The sequence below is a fragment of the Eumetopias jubatus genome, unplaced genomic scaffold (assembly GCF_037043125.1).
Source record: "Eumetopias jubatus isolate StellerSeaLion01/CBP00866 unplaced genomic scaffold, mEumJub1_p1.0 scaffold_13, whole genome shotgun sequence".
NCBI classification, from domain to species: Eukaryota; Metazoa; Chordata; class Mammalia; order Carnivora; family Otariidae; genus Eumetopias; species Eumetopias jubatus.
Window position 1 is genome coordinate 41,186,003 of NW_028274819.1, and position 22,845 is coordinate 41,208,847.

The 22,845-nt window shown below is 48.3% G+C and overlaps 1 protein-coding gene across 1 annotated transcript in view; it reads right to left on the bottom strand.

Annotated features, from left to right (window-relative positions):
• The window catches only part of OTOG (otogelin), an 87,796-nt gene that overhangs the window by 47,971 nt on the left and 16,980 nt on the right, over positions 1-22,845 (bottom strand). Inside the window, exons 17-24 of the mRNA XM_028116769.2 lie at positions 16,792-16,924; positions 15,458-15,635; positions 13,809-13,933; positions 12,606-12,818; positions 11,030-11,222; positions 9,594-9,668; positions 9,343-9,386; positions 7,745-7,898 (exon numbers count right to left, since the gene is read on the bottom strand). Coding sequence (XP_027972570.2) covers positions 7,745-7,898; positions 9,343-9,386; positions 9,594-9,668; positions 11,030-11,222; positions 12,606-12,818; positions 13,809-13,933; positions 15,458-15,635; positions 16,792-16,924 — 1,115 coding nt within the window. The remainder of the gene's footprint in view (positions 1-7,744; positions 7,899-9,342; positions 9,387-9,593; positions 9,669-11,029; positions 11,223-12,605; positions 12,819-13,808; positions 13,934-15,457; positions 15,636-16,791; positions 16,925-22,845) is intronic.

Sequence of the window (22,845 nt, forward strand, 5' to 3'; positions counted from 1 at the left end):
CACACTTCCCTTATCTGCTGTCTATAGAGAACCCTGCATCCACATAGATACCGTAGGGTGGCTCTCAGCATTTCCTCCAGAAGAAACTGACAATGTACCCACCTACCATCCTGTTGCTGCCCAGTGGGGCTCAGAGGTACCTTGGTAACTGGAAAAACCAAAGACAGACTTGGCCCACCTCGGAAGCCTCTGCCATCCATCAGGAAGCAAGGCTCAACTCTACCAGCCACATCCCTCTCAGCCTGCCAGGATGCCAGTTGCCGCTTAGGCACTAGCTGTATATTAATAAACAGATAATGAACATGGGCATTGGCCCTCCAAGAGCAACCAATAGACTTGCATTAAAAAGAAATGTTAGGGATGCCTAGGTGACTCAGTTGGCTAGGGGTCTGACTCTTGATTTCAGCTCAGGTCATGATCTCAGGGTCCTGAGATTGAACCCCTCATTGGGCTCTGCACTGGACATGGAACCTGCTTAAGATTCCCTCTCTCCCTCTGCCCTTCCCCCCACCCTGCTCACATGCACACCCTCTCTCTCTCTCAAAAAAAGAAAGAGATGTTAAAGTAAGTTTTTCAGGAAGATGGAAACTCAGATTCACATGAAGGAATGAAGAGTTCTAAAAATGGAAAATATGTTGATAAATAATTCTAGAAATTGCTTCTTAATTTCTCTAAGAGATAACTGGGTATTTAGAGCAAGGTTAATGTCAATGAATTGTGAGGTTTATAAAATACGTAGAAGTAAAATGTATGAGAATAATGACACAAAGGACAAGAAGTAAGTAAATGAAAGTATACTGGTACAAGTGTTCTACAGAAAGTGGTAAAATATTAATTCTTGGTAGACTGATAAATGAAAGATACAGATTGTAATCTCTAGAAAAACCACAAAAATGCCACGATATATAGTCAAATGAAATAAAGGAAATAAAATAGAATATTAAAAAATAACCCCCCAAAAGGCAGAAAAGACCAAAAAAAAAAAACCCAATAGGACAAACAGATAACAAATAACAAGATGGTAGCAGTAAATCCAATCCAATTACATTAAATCCAAATGTACAAAGTCTTCAATTAAAAAGGTAGAAACTGTAACATTGGCTAAAAAAGCAAGACCTAACTGCATTCTGTTTACAAAAGACACAATTGAAATACAAAGGCACAGATAAATTAAAAGTAAAATTATAGGAAAAAATACCATGCAAACACAAGTTATAAGAAAGATGGAGTGGCTTTATTAACATCAAAGTAGACTTCAAGCCAAGTAGCATTAGCAGAAATAGGAGGGATATTTCATGACAGCAAAAGAGCCCATTTTTCAAGAGAACATAACAATCCTAAATGGACATGCACCAAGTAACAGAGCTTAAAAACAGAAGCAAAAACTCACAGAAACTAAAAGGAGAAAGAAACAAATCCACAATTATAGTTAGAGATCTCAACACTCCACTCCTGTCAGTTAAGCATCCAACTCTTGGTTTTGGTTCAGGTCATGATCTCAGGGTCATGAGATCAAGCCCTGTGTTGGGCTCCACGCTCAGCAGGGTCTGCTTGAGATTCTCTCTCTCCCTCTCCCCCTGCCCCTCCTGCTCTCTATCACTCTCTCTCTCTCAAATAAATAAATAAATCTAAAAAAAAAAAAAGAAATCAGGAACAAACAAGTATAGGAAAAATCTCCAAATATTTCAAAATCTAGTAACATTTCTTTTTTTTAAAGATTTTATTTATTTATTTCACAGAGAAAGAGAGAGCACAAGTAGGAAGAGCAGCAGACAGAGGGAGAGGGAGAAGCAGGCTCCCTACTGAGCAGAGAGCCTGATGTGGAGCTCGATCCCAGGACCCTGGGATCATGACCTGAGCCAAAGGCAGACGCCTAACCCACTGAGCCACCCAGACATCCCTCTAGTAACATTTCTAAATAACTCATGGATCAAAGAAGAAATCACAAAGGAAATTAGGAAAGATTACAACAAAGATAATGAAAACACATGGTATCAAAATTTGTAGAGTGAACTAAAGCAGAGCTTACAGAGAAATTTATAGCTTTAAATGCTTATATTAGAAATAACAAAGGATTACAATAAAAGATCTGAGCCAGAAATATAAGAGCAAGTTAAAACCAAAGTAAGTAGTAAGAAGAAAATAATAAAGGTAAGAGCAGAAATCAGTGAAACAGAAAACAGAAAACCATAGACAAAAAAATCAATGGAACCAGAGTATGGTCTTTGAAAACATCAATAACATTGACAACCCCCTGCCTAGACTGGATAGTAAGAAAAAGAGAATAGACTCAAATTATCAATATCAGGAGAAAAGAGAAAACATCATTGCAGACTCTACAGATATTAAAAGGAAAATAAATACTTTTATGAAATAAATTTGACAACGTGGATGGAATGGACAGCCAAGACATCAAATACCTATGAATAAATTCAATGGCATATGTGCAAAACCTTTCCATGAAAAGTATGAAACACTGCTGAGAGAAATTAAAGAAGACCCAAAAAGTGAAATAATGCCATATTTGTGCATTGGGGGAACACACTAGTGTGAAGATGTCAGCTCTCACCAAACTGACTTTTAGATTCAACATAAAACCAATTAAAATCCCAGAGGCTTTTCTGTAGAAATTCCCTAAATTTACATGGACCTAGAAGTGCCCCAAAAATCCTGAAAAAGAACAAAGTTGGAGCACTATCACTTTCTGATTTCAAGACTTCTTATAAAGCTTCAGAAATCAAGACTGTGTGATACTGGTCTAAAGATAGACAAAGAGATTAAAGGTACAGAATAGAGAGTCCTGAAATAGACCCATATTTATACAGTCAATTGATTTTTTTTTTTTTAACAAACGGACCAGAGCAATTCAATAGGGAGATAAAAGTCTATTATTAAAATTGGGCTAAAACCACAGGATATCCATCAGAAAAAAATAAAATGAAATTTGACTCCATTCTACAATATCGAATCATTTCAGATAGATTATAGATCCAATGTAAAAGCCAAAATTTAAAGCTACTAGAGGAAAACATCAGAGAATGTCTTTACAACCTTGGAGCTGCAACTACTGAGGACATGGAGAAAACTGATCATAAAGGGAAAAAAATGATAGATTAGATGCAATCAAAATTTAAAACTTATGCTCATCAGGGTTTTTAGGCTTATTAAGATACATTAAGTACATAAATAGGCAAACCACAGGTAGGGAGAAAATATTTGCAATGTATATATTTGATAAGGAAAAAACTATAACTCAATTTAAAGAAAATAGTCAACTAAATAAGATATGGCAAAAGACTTGAATGGACACTCCACAAAGGAAGATATACAAATGGCCAAAAAACACATGAAAAAGTACTCATTGTCATTAGGGAAAATTACCAGTTAAAATTACAAATTAAAATAATAGTGAGATATGACAATGAGTATCTTTCATGGGTACCTATACATGAGCATTTAAATTTGTCAAAGCTTAGTGAACTGTATGCTTAGAATCTATACATTTTACTGTGGTTTTTTTTTTTAAGATTTTATTTATTTGACAGAGAGAGAGAGAGAGAGTGAGAGCAGGAACACAAGCAGGGGGAGGGGGAGAGGGAGAAGCAGGGTTCCCACCGAGCAGGGAACCTGATGTGGGACTAGATCCCAGGACCCTGGGGATCATGACCTGAGCCGAAGGCCGAGGCTTAACAACTGAGCCACCCAGCCGTCCCCATTTTACTGTTTATAAACTATGCCTCACTTTAAAAAAATTTAAAAGAGAAAAAAGCAGTGAGGAACAAAAAGTTGACTACAAGCTGCATAATTAAGGGGAGCCACCACTTTGTTGGGGGAACCCCTAAAATGTCACCTTCTGTAGATTTTTTTTTTCTCTTGGCCCAGCCCTTTTTCAAGAGAAGAATCCTCTTCATCTCCAGCCTGGGAGGCAGAAGCTTCAATGCCACTATTGTGGGAACCAAGCTGGGGAAGAGGGCTGGGGTCCCTCTAGGCTTTCATTTACTCTCCCTGTCTTCACTCTGCATCTCATCCCTCCTGGTTCTCCTGAGATCAAAGTCTCTGATGTGGTTTCTGCAGAAACTTTAACCACCTTTCTCCTGCTGGATGGGCAGTTGTGTGACCCCAAGGCATGGGGGAGGAGGCCTGGGGGGTTGATGGCTCCTTACACAGAGTTGTGTGGGACATCCTCCTGTCTCCCTCCTACCACCCCACCTTCTGAGCTGCCTGGAGCCTCCTGTCCCTGAAGCTGTCAACACAACATAGGTTGTTTCTCCTTGGCCGCCTCCTCTGCAAGCATTAGCGGTCAATAGCTGCTCTGCAAGGTTAGTTTCCACACAGCCACCCTTGTTCGTGCTTCAAGAACTACTGACCCATCTTGTGCCACTGTATTTCCCATGCCGGTTCTCTTTGTCCCTGGGGACTTACAGGGGTTTTTGTTTTGTCTTGTTTTTGTTTTGTTTTGTTTTGTTTTTTTTATTTAACTCCATTACCAGCATTTCATTGTGGGAGGAAGCAGGAAAAAAAAAAAAAAGCATGTGTTTAATTCAGTGTTCTCCCTGAAGCCACTTAACCTTCCTAAGCCCCTGTTTTTTCATGTGTAAAACAGGGGTAATTATGCTTTCCTCAAGGTCATGACAAGAATTTCATTACAGACCTGAGCATACTGCCTAGCGCCTAGTAGATACACAATAAATACTGGTTTCTTGTCCCTCCTCTACCCATTATTGCATCAGACACCAACAGTGGGCTGGCTCACGCCTTCCACCTTCAGCCCAGGCCTTGTCTCTTGCCACCTCCTGAGAGGTCTTCCCTGCTGTCCACCATTCCCTGCTCCCTCCTGGCCCTATGGAGACCTGCTTGCGTCCCTGAGCACCTGCTGTGTGCCCACCACAGAGAGAAGCTTTGGCCTCTGTCCTCAAGGTGCTCTCAGTCTGTGGAGCATCCTCTCCTGACCTGTTAAGGGATCCTTTCACTTCAGGGTCCCCTCAGAGGACATCTACAAATGCATGGCATCCAAATGAGGAAGACAATGCTTGTCTGCTCACATGGAGTGCTTACTCTGTGCTACTTTACAAATGAGGAAACTGAGACTCAAGGAAGTTAATTAACTCACCTAGTAAGTGGTGGAATCAAGATTCAAGCCTGACTCCAGAGTCTGTGCTTACAACCACTGTACTATATTGCTTGATGGCCCCAGGGCCCTTGGCTCAGCAGCCAGATGCAAAGAAATTTAGAGTGGCACAAAGAGCCCTAGTGCCTCCTGCAGTGGCTCAGGGTCCTTTGGAGCAATACATGGCACCCAGAGATTCTTATCAATGCCATCGAGAAGGGTATGGGGCCCAGGGGCCCAGAGGGCCCCATGCAGGGGTTGTTAGGATAGTACTTGGGCATCTTTGGAAGCCCTATCCCAGCTCCCAAGGGACATTCCAGAATGGCAGGAAATGCCTGTCCTTTCTTTACAAGTTGAGGCTCTAATAATTTCCCTTTGACAAGCCCCTCTGGAATGTAAGCTCCTCATAGGGCATTTGATAACAGCATACGAGCCACTATGGCAAATACCCCGAGAGGTGATGGCATTCAGTATTAAGAAAGGGAAGGGAACAAGCCTTTATGGAGCTCTTACTACACAGTGCCTGGCTCCTTGCAGCCACTGCCTCATTCAAATCTAATAAGAGCCCCACAAGGTGGTATTACTACCCTCAGTTCACAGATGAGGAAATCCAGGCTCAGAAAAAGGAAGTGATTTGTCTGATGTCCCATAGCCACCGACAAACATTCAGGTGGCTGGGCTGGGGGCTTGCCCCCTCCCCCCAGCCCTCTGGACTGTGGATGTTCTTAGAGCAGCTCCAGGACCTGAATTGATCCTTAAAAGGCCTGGAGCAGAGGAAGTGGGTTCAGGTGCTGCCCAACTCAGACTTGGCCAACAACCAACGAGCAGCACCTTACAGACAAGAAAACTGATGCCCAAGTGGCCACGTAGTTTGTCATAGGTCACCCAGTCCATGAGAAGTCTTCACATTCTATCCATCCCTTTGGAACCTGGGGATTGAAAAGGGAACCCCATGTTGGCTTTTCAATCTGAGTTAAACTAATCCTTACTGTTGGATAATGTTTTAGAACCCTGCTGTTCAGATTGTGGTCGCCAGACCAGCAGCATCGGGTCTCCTGGGAACTTACTAGAAATGCAGTTTCAGGTGCCCCGGCCCCAGACTTCCTGAATCGGGGTCAGGTCCCTGATGACTCATGTGCACACTAATGTTTGAGGAGTATAGCTGGAGACCACAAAGCACTGTCATGAGAGGGATGTCACTGAATCCTTCATTCCCAAGTCCCTCTGGGAGGGAGTCACTGGCCCTTGTTGTACAGATGAGGCCACGTTCAGAGAAGTCACAGGACGGGTCACTGGCACCGCTGAGCCCAGCTCTCCCAGTTCCACCCGGCCTCTGTGGCCCTGCCACCATGGTTGGCAGTGAGCGAGCCTCAGTTCCTGACCCCAGAGGCCCTGGCTCTCCCTCCCAGGCTGCTCTGGGGTCTACACGGCAGCAGGTAGCGTCTGCATCCCGCCAGCCGGGCCTAGGATCCTGTGCGGGCTCTTGAGACCTCACAGCGGTCTCCTGTGGGCACCACTGCCTGGGAAGGGGAAGTTCCTCACGCACGTGATGACCTCTGTGTAGGGAACCAGCCCCCTGGCCTCACGGAGCTGGTATGCTCTGGCCTAAGGGCAGGATCTGGAGTCAGCAGAGCTGGGTTTGAGTCACGGCTCCTGGGCCGCCTACTTCCCCCCACCCTGCTCTTGGCCTCAGTTTCTTCGTCTGCAAAATGAGAGTAATGATCCTTCCTTCCTTTCTCCCAGGGAGGCTCTGCTATTGAAGGGGATGATAACATCAAGCTGTTTTATAAACAGTAAAGCTCTCGCTGACTCTTCCCACCCCTTCCCACCCTGGTCCCCCTCCCTTCCCTCGACTGCCAGGCCTGGGCCAGAACCCCCACCTGACCACTGATCTTGGGCCCGGCTGAAGGCCACAGCCCTGGGCTGCCAGGTCATGGGATGAGGCACCCAAGCTCTTAGCCCAGACCTGAAGTAAGACCAGAGTCAGGAATGAGAATTGGCAAAGCAGGGTGCTGGGCCCTGGCAGCCACCTCAGCATACAGCACACCCACAAGGCACAGCCACCAAATTCAGTCCATGTGGCGTCTTGGGCACCTGGGAGGGGGACTATCTCCACTGGGTGGGGCCTTGCTTTTTGGAGTATTCCAGGGGCCCCAGCCCTCCACCTGAGGGTTCTGGTCAGACCTCTGCAGGGAAAGGAACTGAGAGGTGGAGCATGGTGTTTCTCCCGTGGGCTTCACCCAACTGGGCCTCTGGAGCAGGCCACATACCCCACTCAGTGCTTTCACTTCAGTAGCTCGTGTAGTCCTCCTGACAACCTGGTGAGGCGGTAGGCATTGTTATTATTACTCCCATTTTGTAGATGAAAAACTGAGCCTCGGAGAGCTTAGGGCTTTTCCTTGTCCCAGGTCGCACAATGGTAAGCAGCAGAGCCAGGGAGAATCCACTCCGGGTTAGATCCCCACACCACTGTTCTTTCTCAGATTCCATGCTGGCCATTCCATGATCACCGGCCAGCCCTGGGCGGGTGCCTCCCTCCATGACTGTGTGAGGAATTCCCTGCCCCTCCCTGTGTCCTGAGGTTCCTGGCTCTGCCCGCCATCAGAGGAGACGGGGCCATGCATGGTGGATACTTACCCTGGGGGACAGGCACAGCCTGAGAGGCAGGGGCTGTGGGCTGGCACACTCAGGTTCAGCAGCTGCTGCTCACACGTCCTCTCTCTGCTCAGCTCGGGGTCGGTGTGCAGGTCACTGCAGTTCACGAAGACCTGGCCCACTGGGCAGGCGGTGGCTGGGGGAGAAGAGGGTGGTCGCTGACAGGAGCTTGGACGCTCAGCAGGATGTTTGGAACACCTGGGCCTGGGGGTGGGCTCCTGGCTGACCAGGGGTGGCGAGGGAGCCCCGGGGACCGACAGCTGGAGGATGCAGGGAGAGAGGGGGCTGTGATGCTTTCAGGGGCATTCCTTGGGGGGTCCCAGATGCACATCGTCGAGGGTGGGAGGGCGGTGGGCTGTCACCCAAGACAACCACCACCTCTACCAGCACCAAGAGTACCATGTCCTCTCCACCGGAGACTGTTCCCGGCACTTAGCCTGCATTTTCTTACTGAATCCAGCAACAGCTCTGTGAGGTATTACCATCTCCCATTTCCCACATAACAGAAAGAAGTCACTTCTGTGAGAGGAAGTGCCCCAAAGAGACCAAGAGAAGAGCCAGAAAGAGGATAGTGATGCAGTGTGGCAGGCTGGCCAGAGGACTTTTAACAACAGGGAAGTCAATTCCTCATTGCCTATATTTCCGGGACACAAACTCCCTCTCTCTCACTGAGCCTTCCGTCAAGTCGGCTGTGCACACTTACACCTTGTGTGACTGATCTTTTTTAGGGAAATCAATAAAGGGGTGGTGAGTTCCATGCCCAGCTTAGGAAGGAACAGAGAGAAAAGAATAGCCACAGGAGATGAGATAGAAGTCCCAAAGAAGAAGCAATCTGAAGACGGAAGCAACAAAAAAAAAAAAAAAAAAAGAAAAAGAAAATCATAGAATTCTAGGTCATAAACAAAAGAGGAAGTGAAGCTGTCGGAGAGGTGAAGTGAGTTACCCGAGGCTACACAGCGTGCAAGCACTAGACAAGATTTGAACTCAGGGCCGCCGGATTCTGGAGGCCCTGCTCTCTGCCACCTGCTGGATGATTACTCTCTCACCCCTCTGTGCCGATCCCCATCCTTAGTGGCCCTCCTTGCCCTCCTGCTCCCGTCCCCTGCTCTACCACCTCCACATCCCTCACAGGCTGACCCACACCACCCTACCCCCATCTCTATTGCCTGGGACAGCCTCAAAGACCCAGGCTGTCCTTCCCATCTCTGTGACCCCAGGTCTAACACATGACTGGGCAGAGAGTCAGCCTTAGCAGACAACCGACAGCTTAGACCGAGGAAACCCATGACCCAGGGGAGGTCAAGGGACTGTCCGGACACCTCTGCTGGCTGCCCCTGGGAGCCAGTCTCAGCCTCCCCTTCTTGAGAAGCAGGAGGGACAGCTGCTAGGGTGGGGCTGAGGTGGGGCCAGGACTCTGCATGCCACCCTCCAAACTGGAGCCTTTCCCAAGAAGGCTCGGTGTGGGGCAAGACATGGCCGGGCTTTCCCCTCCCGATCTGTCCTCAAGCTCCCCACTCTCCTCTCCATAACCCCACTACCGTGGAGGAGCCCCCAGAAGAATCCCTCACCTTCCACCTTACCTGGCGCTCTGCTATCACAGCTCATGACTCCATCTTTGCAGTGGCTGTTGGGGGGAGGGTGCACTGGGATTAGCTGACTCAGTCAGTGCAGAGCTCAGGGTTCAGACAGACATCCCCACTCTGTCCCTGGCCCCCTGCACAGAGATGGCAGGTGAGCACTGCTTCGTGGAAAGAGCTGCTTGGCAGTATTTTCTTCAGTCAGCAACTTCCATTTAAGGAGAGGACACTAACGCTGCTATCAGGGGACTCACCAGTGGCCCAGAGATGGAATGTCACTGTCTCCAGGGGGATAGTCCATTCCTTGAAAGTGGCAGGAGCACTGGTTCCTGTAGAACCCAGGAACAGAGAAAAATGAGCCGACTCAGGAGCTGGGGCAGCGACCCCACCCCTCAGCAGCCAGGGGCATAAGGACGCAGAGAGAAGTAATGGCATCTGCTGTGACAGGTGACACATCTCCAGGGAGTAGCGAAGCCAGACTGGCACCAAGGACAGAGGTCAGGGCCATCCACCTTCACTGGTCTCTGTCCACCCAAAGCCGGGGAAAAGAGAGGGGGTAAGAACAGGGCCACACTTCCTGAGCCCGTGCTGTGTCAGACACAGACGCAGGATGGGTATTCCCATCCTGCTCATTCACACCCAGCAGCAGTGTCCACACCATGCCCATTGTTAAACATTTTGAACACCAGGCTAGGCCCTCCAAATACATCATCTCATCTATTCCTCACAGGGTCCCTGATGCTGTCTTTCGGCTCCTCTTTGTAGGTCCACTGAGGGCACAGACTCTTTCCTCCTCACACACCTCCCACAGCCCCTGCTAGTCTTGGCCAAGTGCAGGCCTTGGAGCAGACCAGCTGAGGGCTGGAAGGGATGTCTGAACTCATCCAAACCCTGTGTTTCTCAGTCACCTTCTCCCTCTTCAACCCCGCCCCCATATAAGCCTCAGAGGCCCCTTTGTTGGCGATACTGAACTGCAAGGGGTGGGGATCTCAAAGGAGGATCCTACAGTTTGCCGGTCAGCCTTGGGATCCTGTGGGGTCACCACCTCCCACCTCTGCCTCCAGCCACACTGCCACCACGGCACAGACAGCCTCGGGGTCATCCCTGTCCCCTCGGCCTGGAGCCCTCCTCCCTCACTTCCCCATCTTTGCTCACATGTCACCTCAGCAGAAAGGCCTTCCTGCCGTGCTCACCTCATGTGACATAACAGTAACCCCTCCCTGCCTGTTCAGAGCTTGTTACCACCAAACTCTTTAAGCACTGGTTTATTTATTAATCTCTCTTGGCACAAGAACATGAGTTCCATGAGGGCAGGATCTTGTTTTGTTTGTTGCTGTATTTCTAGGGCCTAGAATTGTCTAGAACATACTAGGAGGTCAATAAATATTTGTGGAAGGAAAGGGGAGATGAAGGGAGAGAAGCTGTCTCTGTGGGTCTGTTATTCTGTCTCATGGGGAAGCCAGGCTGGAGTTCTAGGCCTAAGGAGCTGGAGCTCAGGATAAAGGCCTGAGAGGGGAGCCCAGGGGAAGAAACCCACCCACCCAGTCACCCATCAAGCTCTGCCCCATGACTATGAGATGAAGCAGGGACATGAGAGGTGCAGCCAGCCTCCCCAGCCTCAGATGCCCTGGAGACCCTCAGCCTACCCCCTGGCCCTCCTCCCAGACAGAGGTCAAGTTAGCCAGCTCACCTAGGGACACAGAGGTCAGCCTGGGTATCCAGATAGGTGTCCGGTGGGCAGGTACAGCCTTCTACACACTCGTCCCCACTGGGGTCACTGCTGCCACCAGCCCCACAGGCCACAGGGCTGGCCAGGTCCTGGCAGGTTTGTCCACACAGGGCCACACAGGGGCTATACTCCTTGGTGGCCTCACAGGACAGTGCTGTAGTGGGAAATGAAACTGTGTGCTTTGTCTCCCTCATCACCACAACTGTGTGGGGGTAGGGTCATCATCCTGATGAGAAGAACCGAGAACCAGAGAAGATACTTATTCGAGGTCACACGGCAGGTCAAGGTCAGCCTTGGGATCTGAACCCAGGTCTGACTTCGGAGTCCCACTTCCTCCCACTACACTATAGTGGCAGAGTGACAGGGGTGGGCCCCCCTTCCCAAGTCCAGTCGGGACCCTGCCATTGGTGTTTCTTTTTCTCTGCAGGGCGTTCCTTTTAGGTAGTGATATTGGGGAAGGGTAGAGGTCACCCCTCGCTGACAGCCCTGCATCCGGCCCATCACTCACACACAGGCACAGGCACACGCACAGGTGGGTATTACACACACTGCCATCCCTCTCACTTCCACGTCTATAACACACATGTGCTGTGAAGATCAATTGTGCCCCATTTAGCAGCCTCTTGGGGCCCTCTGTCCAAAGACTCCAGGCTTCCCTCTCCTTATCTGGCCAGCATCCTGCTCCCTTGGGGTCTCCTGCACCCTGCCAGAGCCAGACTGTCAAGCTCAGTTGTTCTCACCCAGACTACACATCAAAGTCTCCATTTAAAAATGCTGATGCCCGCCCCCATGGCCAGACATGTTGTTTTCATTGATACTGAATGTGGCACAGATACATGCATTTTTTTTAAAGCTCCTATGTTGACTCTAATGTGTAGTCGGGGTTATAAACCACTTGTCCTGTCCAATCACCTCTGGAGAAACTCTGACTCAGAGAGGGGCAGGGCTTCTCAGAGACACACAGCAACAACCTGCAAGGCTGGCATAGAACACAGGTCTCCTGACTCTCAGGACAGTCTTTTTTCCATTTCCTCAACAAACATTTGTTAAGAGCTTACTTTGAGTAGGGCCCTGCGCTAGGGCTGGGGGCCCAGAAACAACTGAGACACGGGGAGGAGTGTGGCCCAGGTGTGGGGGGCGCAGTGAGCAGGGGCCAGCTGATGCCCACTGAGCCACATGTGCACTGAGGGTGATGGGAGCCAGTGATCTTGAGAAGGCTCGAGAAGAGGCTGTGGGGAGGCCTACTGGGAAGCTCTGACCAGGGTGGTGGCCATGGAGGTGGTGACAAGTGGGTGAATTTCAATCTCCAATCGACAGGCCTGACAGGACTTGGAGATGGGCTGGAGGTGAGGGTCACAGAGAAGCGGTCATGAGTCACATGTCCTGAGTGTCAGGCCCGGCTGGCCAAGGGGATGGAGAGCACAGAAGAGGGGTGAGGCAGGGATGTTCGGCGGCAGGGGGGCAGGCGGACACTCGGGTCTGGAGCTCAGGCTCCTCCAGCCGCCCTCATGGGGGCGCACCCACGTGGGGCACTCACCACAGGCCGGCAGGTGGGCGTGGAAGTCAACGGGGAGCCCGTGGCGCCGGCACAGGTGGGCATAGTGGGCCAGCGCGGCACACAGGCAGGGCTGCCCGCAGCGGCACGCGTCCTGGCGGCACTGCTCAAAGTAGGGCACGGGGCTCAGGTACGCGGAGCAGGGCGCAAACAGCTCCCCGGTGAGCACACTGCAGGACTGCACCGCATAGGAGGCTGGAGACAGGAGGTACGGGGGCAGGGAGCAGGGATCTGGTTTGCCTGGTGTCCCAGGCCCCAGGTTCTTCCCGCCCCCCCCCCCCCCCCCCCGTTCAGGGAGTTGTCGGCGTGAGAAGGCAGGTGGGCGTGTGTGTGTATAGGAAGGATGTGAGCAGGTACCAGAGTGCACGGCTGGTTGGGAAGGTGTGGGTATGGTTTGCTAAGTCTGGGTGTGACTGTGTGTATGTAGTGCATTCTGGGTGCGACATGTGTGTATGTAGTGCATTCATGCAATACAGTCCACCTTGTGCTGGACATGATCCACATGCTGGAAGGAGACACAGGAGTGAACAAAACAGACAAAAATCCTGCCGTCGTGGAGCTTACCCTCCACGGTCGAAGGAGACTGCCACTAAACAAGTTCTATAGCAAAGCAGAAGGTGAAGACCTCAGAGAGAGAGAGAAGGAGGAAGGAGGACAGGCACTGGAGGTGGGGTGGGAGGGCCAACTGCAATTTTAAACTAGGTGGTCCGGAAGGCCTCTGCGGGAAGATGAAGTCTGAACAAAAAGTTGAAAGAGGTGAGGGAGTAAGGCCTGTGTTTAGTGACGGAAGAGCATTCCAGGTGGAGGGAATGACAAGTCTAAAGGCCTGGTGCAGAGAGCATACCTCGCTGTGTAGGAAGAACAGCAAGGAGGCCTGTGTGGCTGCAGCAGAGTTGGGGGGTGGGGAGGCAAGGGGGATGGGCAGAGAGTGTAGGGCCTGGCGGGACCATTGTGAGGTAGACTTTTGCCTTGAGACAGGGGAGCCAGTACAAATGTGTGTCTACACGGCAGTGGTAGAGCCTGAAGCTTCTGTCTGCTTGACCCTTCCCAGAAGGGAACTACGGTCCCCTCTCTGCACGTCTGCCCAACCTGCCCAGCCTCCTCAGGCCTAGAGTTCTCATCTCATTCCTCTCAAACCAGCCCCACACTGCACCCCACTCCCCCTCTCCCTCTCCCCCACCTCACCTGCTTGCAAGTGCACATCGCAGGGGTCCAGCGGGGAGCCAGCGACCAGTGGGGAGCAGGCAGACAGCGTTTTCCAAGAGTTGCCAAAGAGTTGTGGGGTGCTCTCAGGCACACCCACTGGGGACCTGCAATCATGGCACAGCCACAGTTACACCCTTGCCCATGTGGACTCAGATCCATGTATATACAGCATATACCCAGAGCACAAACAGATGCCAGACGTGCAAACAGCCAAGGGAGTCTACACGGTCACATACAAACACATACAATTATGGATGTACGTATGTGTGCGTGCACACACACACACACACACACACACATTTAACAGGCTCCAAAGGGACTCAAAACTGGCTTGGGGCCACCTACTACACAATCTTCACCACCCACCCCCAGCTCTTCATGTCAGAAAGAGAGAAACAGGGACACCATGTGAACCAAACTTCACTGGATTAAGTCTTCCTCCTCCCTTCTCCATGAGCAGTTCCTGAAAGCTCTTTTGCCCTCCCTTTCCCTCTAGGTAGGAAATAGTCATATGAGGGGCAATAAAGGAAGAAAGGGGGAAAAGCATGTTTCCTAGATATCGCCAGTCTTCAAGAGTCACCAAACCCGAGAAGATGGTGGACTGGAGAGATCATAATGTGCAGGGGTGGGACAGGTTCTGCCTGGCACTCACCACACCCACGTTACTGTTCCTGAGCAGTGAGAGCACTCAAGTTATGCACAGCAACTTTTCTGCCCAGAGTTCACATTTAGGAGGGTGGCAAGCAGCCCTAACATCAGCCCCACCAGGCAATACAGAGTAGAATGCTACATTTTTTAATGTGCATGCATTTAAAGCCTCATTTTCTTCTGATTCTTATTTTTCTGAAAGAATCTGAATTCTCATTTCTGGCTGAAGAAAGCCTCTCCTTTACTTCTATATCGCGTAATGCATGTAACTTGAAAAACTGGCCAGAAAATTTCACCTTCAAGATCAACTCTTTATTCTCCTTTCTGGAAAGTCTGACTCTTGTCCCCTCCCAAGTTCCTAAACTGTATCCATGTCCAGACAGTCTTTCAATTCTCTGTCAGGCCCTGGGAAACAGCCTTCCCCTGAAGGTGGGGAGGCTCACATGGTGCAACCCTCAAGTACCAGGGAGGAAAGATATATGGCTTAGACTGGCCTGGTGGGATAGAAAGCAGGAGTTTGGGCATCTCATTGGCTCACTGGGGGCTTACACTCATCTGAAGGGTTCACAGTCAATTAAAACAAAGAAAACCATGAACCAAATCAAACCCAGCCTAAGGTCTACGAATTTTAAGACCTCATTATAAAACAGTATTTCTCAAGGTATGGTCCATATATCTCTTATCCTCGAATCTCAGTGATTACTTATTAAAAACAGGATTCTTGGGCCCCAGTGCAAATCAGATACACGAGAAGAAGAACCCAGGAGTCAGCATTTTAACAAGCTCCCCAGGTGAATCTTCTGCACAGAGAAAACTGCGATGCATTAAATGCATTAAATTAAATTAAATAATCAATTGTGCATGTGTGGCCCAGTGAGAGACCAAGGAAGTTTGCGAGAGAGGTTTCCAAGAAGAGCCTCCCGGTACTCGGCCTTCAGGGACCCACCCCCTCCTTCTGTTTCCGGGGCAGGAGCACATACAGGAAGTCGTCCTGCGTGTTGCCGTTGAAGGTGCCGCAGAGGCCCACGGTGTCGTCCGCCCATCGCTGGTCCACCTGCAGGTAGAGCCGCAGTCCTTGGCGGTCATAGAGCACCCGCACGCCCACGTTGGTCCTCACCCGCAGGAACGTGGAGGACAGCCTCCAGATCTCAAAGGCGTCTGGGCACAGAACCACAATAGGGATGTGGGAAGTTCTGCCAACATGCACCCCACCCACCGCCACCACCTGCATGGCCTTCACCGACCCCCATACCTAGCCGGCCCAGCCTTCACGCTGGGTGACTCCCTGCCAAGGCGTTGGCTTGGGAAGTCTTCAGGAAATCCCGTTCAGGGATGCAATCAGGACTCGGGGATAACACCACGGCAGCCCTGGCTGAGATGCTATTTTTTTGTTTTTTGTTTTTTGTTCTTTGTTTTTGAGCATCAAGTGCCAATTAAAGTTTTGCTTCCATAAGGAACATAATATTTCCTTCTGTAGCAAAGGAGAATTCTGTAACTAGCCACTTTTTTTCAGTGACCACCAGGAAGCTCACAATATGATTTTAGATTCAATTGTACCAATTTTAAATTTTTAGATTCAATTGTAATGAATTTTTCACTTTTTGTAACTTGCATTTCTCTGGTCTCTTTACATCCCCTGCATCCCCTCTCCTCTCAGTCTTGAACCCTTATTCTTTTTTTTTTTCTTTATCATTTTCTCTGGCACTATTTTATTTCTTAACAATTTTGCCATTTTTGTTAGATATGCTTCCTACAAGATACCACAGATACCTTGTGGAATCAGACAGCATAATAAGTAATTAAAAAACAAATAGGGGCGCCTAGGTGGCTCAGTCGGTTAAGAGTCTGCCTTTGGCTCAGGTCATGTCTTGGTGTCCTGGTATTGAACCCTGTGTAGGCCTCCCTGCTCAGTAGGGAGTCTGCTTCTCCCTCTGCCCCTCCCTCTCCTTCTGCTCCCCCGCCCCACGCATGTGTCCTCGAGCGCTCTCTCTCTCATTCTCTTCTCTCAAATAAGTAAAATCTTAAAAAAAAAATTAGAATAGGGATGGAAAACAGCCCCATTCATATCGTCATGTTAGGAGAAGCCATCATGCCACTGTAAAGCCTATTGTCATGTTGGGATGACGACAAAGACCATCTTGCAAGTCCAGAGTCCACGTTCCTGGGACCAAGGTGCCCCTCTGGCCTGATTCACCCAGTTATTAGAGAATGTGAGCTCTTGCCCATGTGGCAGTGCCTTTGGCCAGAGGCAGTGCCTGGAAGAAGAGGCCTGGGCAGCCAGCTCCCAGCTAGCTCTCGTCCACCAAAGCCGTACCATCTGTGTAGGGTGGGGTGACCTTGTACTGGTCAAACAGAAGGACATCCCCCGCTTGGGTCAGGGTCACCTGCCTCCGAGGGTCCTGATGCAGAATCACTGATACTGACTGGACACAGACTCTATCCTGGTTCTGGAGAAAGAGGAAGACAAGTGCAGCATAGTTAGTCTGTCTTGCTGGTCCCAACAAAGACCCCAGGAGCAGGGATTCTAGTGCAGTTTGAGGTCAGGGGCAGGCTGAGACAGAGCCCCCAAAGGATATTAGGAGTCCTCTAACCAATGCCTCATCTGGGAATGGGAAGGCAGAGGCTCCAGTTGGAGAAAGTTAGTGGCGGAGCTGGGATAATGCAAATAAAAAGATAGTCAGCTCTTAGACTTTCTATGACACAGAGCAGAGATAGACCCCCTGGACAGCCCAGATTCTAGCCTGAGAAACCCTGGCCTCCCCAGTCAAGTACAATAGAGGACTTTAATTTCATCCTTTTATAGGTATTTATATAGCTCTTTCCAAGTGTCACATTCTGCAGAACACCAAGCTCCACTCACAGGCAGGCAGGAAATGAGCAAATACTATCTGGGCCTCAGATTCTCATCTCTGAAATGGGGAGTAGACACCAGGCCCATTCATACTTCCCTTCCACAAGGAAACATCCACACAACCATACAGTGATGAACATGACAGATATATTCATGGAGAGTACATATTTGTGTGGGACACAGACCTTAAACAAGTAATTACAAAGCTGGCTTTTAAATTATTATTGGGATCAGTGCTGCAAATAGGTGTAGGGTGCTAGGAAAGCATATAGTGAAGGAACAAGACTTAGTCTGCAGAGGTAGGAAAGGCCATCCTAGGGAAAGATAATGATAATGTAAAAATCATAACAAAACTTTTAATAATGCTATATTTATTACAATAACAGCTAAATTTAATATAGAGTTACTATGTTCAGGTATTTTCTAATCTTTTTACACGTATTCACTCAAATCTCATAGCAATCCTATTTAGTAAGTATTACTAACAACCCTATTGTGCAGATCAGAAGACTGAGGCACAGGAAAACGTGACAGGTGAGCTGAGATCTGAAGGGTCCATAGAGGGTAGCTGGGCAAAGAGAAAAGGCAAGGAGGGGGACATCCAGGTATAGTGTACAGTCTGTACAAAATTCCCCAACACAGGAAGGCATTTAATGCATCCAAGCATGTAAAAAATGACCAAAAGGCCAGTGAGCAAAGTGGTTTAAGATAAAGTTCAAGAAGTAGGCAGGGACCAGCTTAGGCAGAGCTTTGTAAAATCCTTGGACTTTATCCTAAGTTCAAAGACAGCCAGAGAAAGTATAACCTGAACGTGATATAATCAAACAGTGAAATGAGGGAAGGATTAGAGACTGAAACTTTTCAGAGGGCACGTTCTGCGTGGAGCACTGGGTGTTATGCACAAACAATGAATCATGGAACACTACATCAAAAACTGATGATGTAATGTATAGTGATTAACATAACAATAAAATAATAAATAAATAAATGGAACTTTTCAGAAAGACATTGTACAGCAAGCTACAACCTTCCAAGTTCCTTCCCAAGGAGACTTAAAATCCCTGAAACAGCTCAAAGCCACTGTGTCTAAAACATCACCTTTGTCAACCCACTCATCCTCTGGTCCCCTCTGGACATGTCATTGGTGCAGGAAGAAAGCCTGCATCCTTTAGTCAAAGTCTTAGTTTCGAGTCTTGATGTCACTGAAAGCTGAGACTTCATTTTTTTTTTTAAGATTTTATTTATTTGACAGAGACACAGCAAGAGAGGGAATACAAGCAGGAGGAGTGGGAGAGGGAGAAGAAGACTTCCCACCGAGCAGGGAGCCCGATGCGGGGCTCGATCCCAGGACCCTGGGACCATGACCTGAGCCGAAGGCAGACGCTTAACCACTGAGCCACCCAGGCGCCTGAAAGCTGAGACTTTAAAAACTTCATTTAACTTCTCTACACCTCAGTTCTCTCCTTCAGGAATGGAGATACAACAATAGTTGGTTGGTCCTGCCTGGTTTGATACAGATAAGAAAAGGTCATGGAATACTTGGGAGGTTTCATTTGTCACAGCCCAGAGAACTTTACAGCATAAAGAGTGAACCCTAACGTGTACAATTTAAAAAAATCATGTAGGAGGTCAGAGCGTCCCAGGATGGAATGCAGACTGTGACAAAAGAATCTAACTGTATTACAAATATATAAAACAAACTCACTGAAGGTGTTGACCTAAGTAACTTTGGAAATAAGTGGAGTTTGTAAGACTAAAGGCAAAAGGAACCGTGCATAAGCACTGTACTCTGATAAAGCACTGAACTTGATAAAGTTCTTTCCCATGGGTATGAGCTAATAATTCTGGTACTTCTATACATGTATATGGGAATTGAACCATTAGATACATGGATAGTGGATGGTGGAAACCAGATTTCTCACTGTCGGGGTGGGTGTTTACAGATAAGCAAGGGGAGAGGCTAGAATGACCCATGTGGTAATGGATTAGAGTTGGAACATCAATATGAACTCCCGTTTAGCACACGTATAGAGAGCTATTTGTGTATACGCATTGGCTACACAAGGATATTCATAGGTTATACATATTATTTCCCTTTTTTGTCAGCTGAGAGGGTCTAAAAGCAATGATACCCAGTAGCAGTTGAGCACAGCCAGTACCCCAGATCTTGGTTTCTAAAATCATTCTCCAATAAAAAGAGCCCAGAGCATCTGATAATATTTTTTTTAATAAATGGTTGATTCTAGGGATGGAACAGGAAATATGCAAGATGAGCCTGGTGCATCTTGTAGGACCATAAAGTAAGGCAGTATACACGCAGACACACAGACACACAGGCACACACAATAATGGGGGTATGCCAAAGGGACCCAAGAGCATACAAGTCAGAAAAATTTGAATCACAAAATAAATAAGGAAGTATTGGATTCTACCCAAAGTATAAGATAAATATCCCTGGGTCCATGCTGACATAAATAAATGACTGAAAGAAAATATGTGAAGGAAAAAAGACAAATCTCCTGTGCAGAAAAATTCCAAATGATGTATGTAGATTTTCTGTCTTCAAGCAGAGGGAGCATAACTTCCCACTCTTTAAGTGTGGGCTGAACATAACGACTTCCTTCCAAAGAGAACAGTATGGTAAGGGAGGAAAAGAGGGGTAACTTTACAGTGGAGAAAGTGACAAACACTACCTCAGCCAGATGACCAAGGTCAACCTCAACAGTGATAAACCATGTTGGTATATGTACCCTTGATAAGATATGATGAAAATAGCAATTTACCTCTTATCTTCCTCCCAAAATCCATAACACCACTCTAACCATGAGAAAAACATCACACAAGTTCCAGTAGAGGGGCATTCTACAAAATATCTGACCAGTACTCCTCAAAACTTTCAAGATCATCATAAATAAAGTCTTAGAAACTGTAACAGCAAGAGGGGGTGCCTAGGTGGCTCAGCTGGTTAGGCATCTGACTCTTGATTTCTCCTCAGGTCATCATCTCAGGGTGGTGAGATCAAGCCCCACATGGGGCTCCATGCTGGCATGGAGGCTGCTTAAGATTTTCTCTCTCTCTCTTTCTCTCCCCTCTGCCCCTGCCCCTGGCTCACGGGTATGCACTCTCTCTCCTTCCCTCTCGCAAACACACACACACATAAAAAGATAAGAAAGAAAGAAACTGCAACAGCAAGAAAAAGCCTAGGAGACGTGATGACTAAATGTAATGTGGTATGTTGGAACAGAGAAAAATGATATTAGGTTAAAAAAACAAATAAATAAGGAAATATGAGTAAAGTGCAGACTTTAGTTAATGTACAAACATCGGTTCGTTATTTGTAGCAAATGTACAATGTATGATGTTAATAATAGGAGAAATTGGGTGTGGGGTACATGGGAACTCTATGTACTATCTTTGCATTTTTCTGTAAAATCTAAAGCTACTCTGAGAAATAAGGTCTACCTGAAAAAAATACTTCAAAGGCTGTAAACAATACCCTGATTTGGGGGTGGGTGTATTAAGAGGTTGTGACAGGCTTTCTGGATTTCCAACCTTGGGTCTGGCTCAGCTCCCCCTCCTGCTGGCTGGGAGTTATCAGGAACACCCCAAGCCTCTGTAAGCCTGTCTTATCATATTTTAACTGGGGAGAATAATAGTGACTACTACATGGGGGTATTTTGAACCTTAAACTAGATGTCCTATGCAAATGTGATTAGTCAAAGTTCAAAGTACCGTGCAAATACTTTATCATCATCATCCTCTCTGTTAACATCCTCACCCTACCCCCTTGTGTTCACCCAGGACTGAAGTCACAGCTTCATCTTTGATGCCTCCTGCTTCTCTCCCACACACCCTGCACCTTACCAGCCGGTCAGCCAGTTGCCGAGTCCTTCTGCATCTGCCTTAATGTATTCTAGAACATTCCAACCTCATTGCTTTCTTTCATATGACCTGATCCTCCTAGACTGCCCTTCCTCCCCATCCTCAAATATACATATCTTATTTCTATTTATCTTTTTAGGCCGACTTTTTAGGTCATTCAGCTTAAATGCCACCTCTGCCATGAGGCTTTCCCTGATCCTTTCTTCTGACCTGTAGGAATATTTCTTCCTCCACAGAACTCCCCTCTGACAGCACTGCTCTTGTATCTCATAGTGAAGCACCTGACCTGAGGACATGACTGACTTCCTCATTGGGCTGTGAGCTCCTGGTGGCTAGGACCAGGATCTGACTCATCTGTGTAACCCTCACTGTGCCCTGCAGAGAGCCGGCAGAGGGCTGGCCTTCCACTGGTTCATCAGCGTGGATGAAGTCACAAGGAGGAGACCTGGCTCACGGTAAAAGGAAAGTGCCATCAAGAGGCACTGTTCAGCGGTGAAGCAGGTTACCTCAGGCCGAGGCTGGCTGGCCACCATCCAGAACATGGTAGAGAGGGGGCTGGTAAGAGACCTCCAAGGTCCCATAGCCCCAGGTATTCTAAGACTCTAGAACTTTGTAAATGGGAAGGAGTCCCACTGGGCAGTGTATGTCTGCTTTGCCTTTTCTTTTGCCACCCTCAGGATGAGAGTAACCTGGCTTTTGAGGACAAGTATTCTTCTGATTCAGAGAGCAGCCAAGGGCAGATCCAGGCCATTCTCTGGCAGAGAGAGGGGAGGGGGTCACTCGAGCCTCAAAAGGAAGAAAGCACAGCCCTTTCCCTTGTCCACAGCCCAGCCTAGGTCCCCAGGGCCAGGGAGGGGCACCACCAAGTGATGTCTGCTCACCCACTGACATCACTGGGAGAGAAAAGCAGGCAGGGAGGTGGGATTAGGGGTGGCTGCCCTGGCTATGGGTGTGAATCCCTGCTCTATTGTGCAGGAAGGAGCTTGAGTTTAGCCCAGACCAGGGCTTATGGAGTCAGCTCAGTATGGTTGGCTCAGGGAAAAATGCAGTCACTGAGAGAGAAACTCACAACTACCCCAGACCAGCAAGTTGGCCATTTTCTCAGTTACATTAACAAGTGGCTGACACAGCTCAGGGGCCACCTCCTCTAGGAAGTCTTTCTGGACCCACCCCTCCTCCCACCTGACATCCAGGTAAAGCAACAACAAGGAAAAGCTCCTCCATGGAGACCTACCTTGTAATGTCCATATTGTCCCAGCTGCGATAACATAGTGGATTATGGGGTCACTTATCTGCCTCACCTACCAAACTGCAAGGCCTAGGAGGGCAGAGCCAGATCCAATTCATCCCAGTCTCTAAGACCTAGCTTCTGGCACAAACAGATTTTCAGTATTTGCTGAATGAATGAATGAATGAACGAATGAATACAGAGATGTTGAAGGTACAATCCAAGGAAGCAGAAAAGATTAAGTTGAATTAGACCCATTTTAGAGATTTTTTTAATAAACACTGAGGCCCAGAAAAGGGAAGTACCTGTCAGCTAGCAGATGTTCTAGAGACGGAACTTAGTCTCCTGTCCCCTGGCTCTGCCCCAAAAGAATAAACATCAGGGTGAGGGGGCTGTGGAAACCCTGG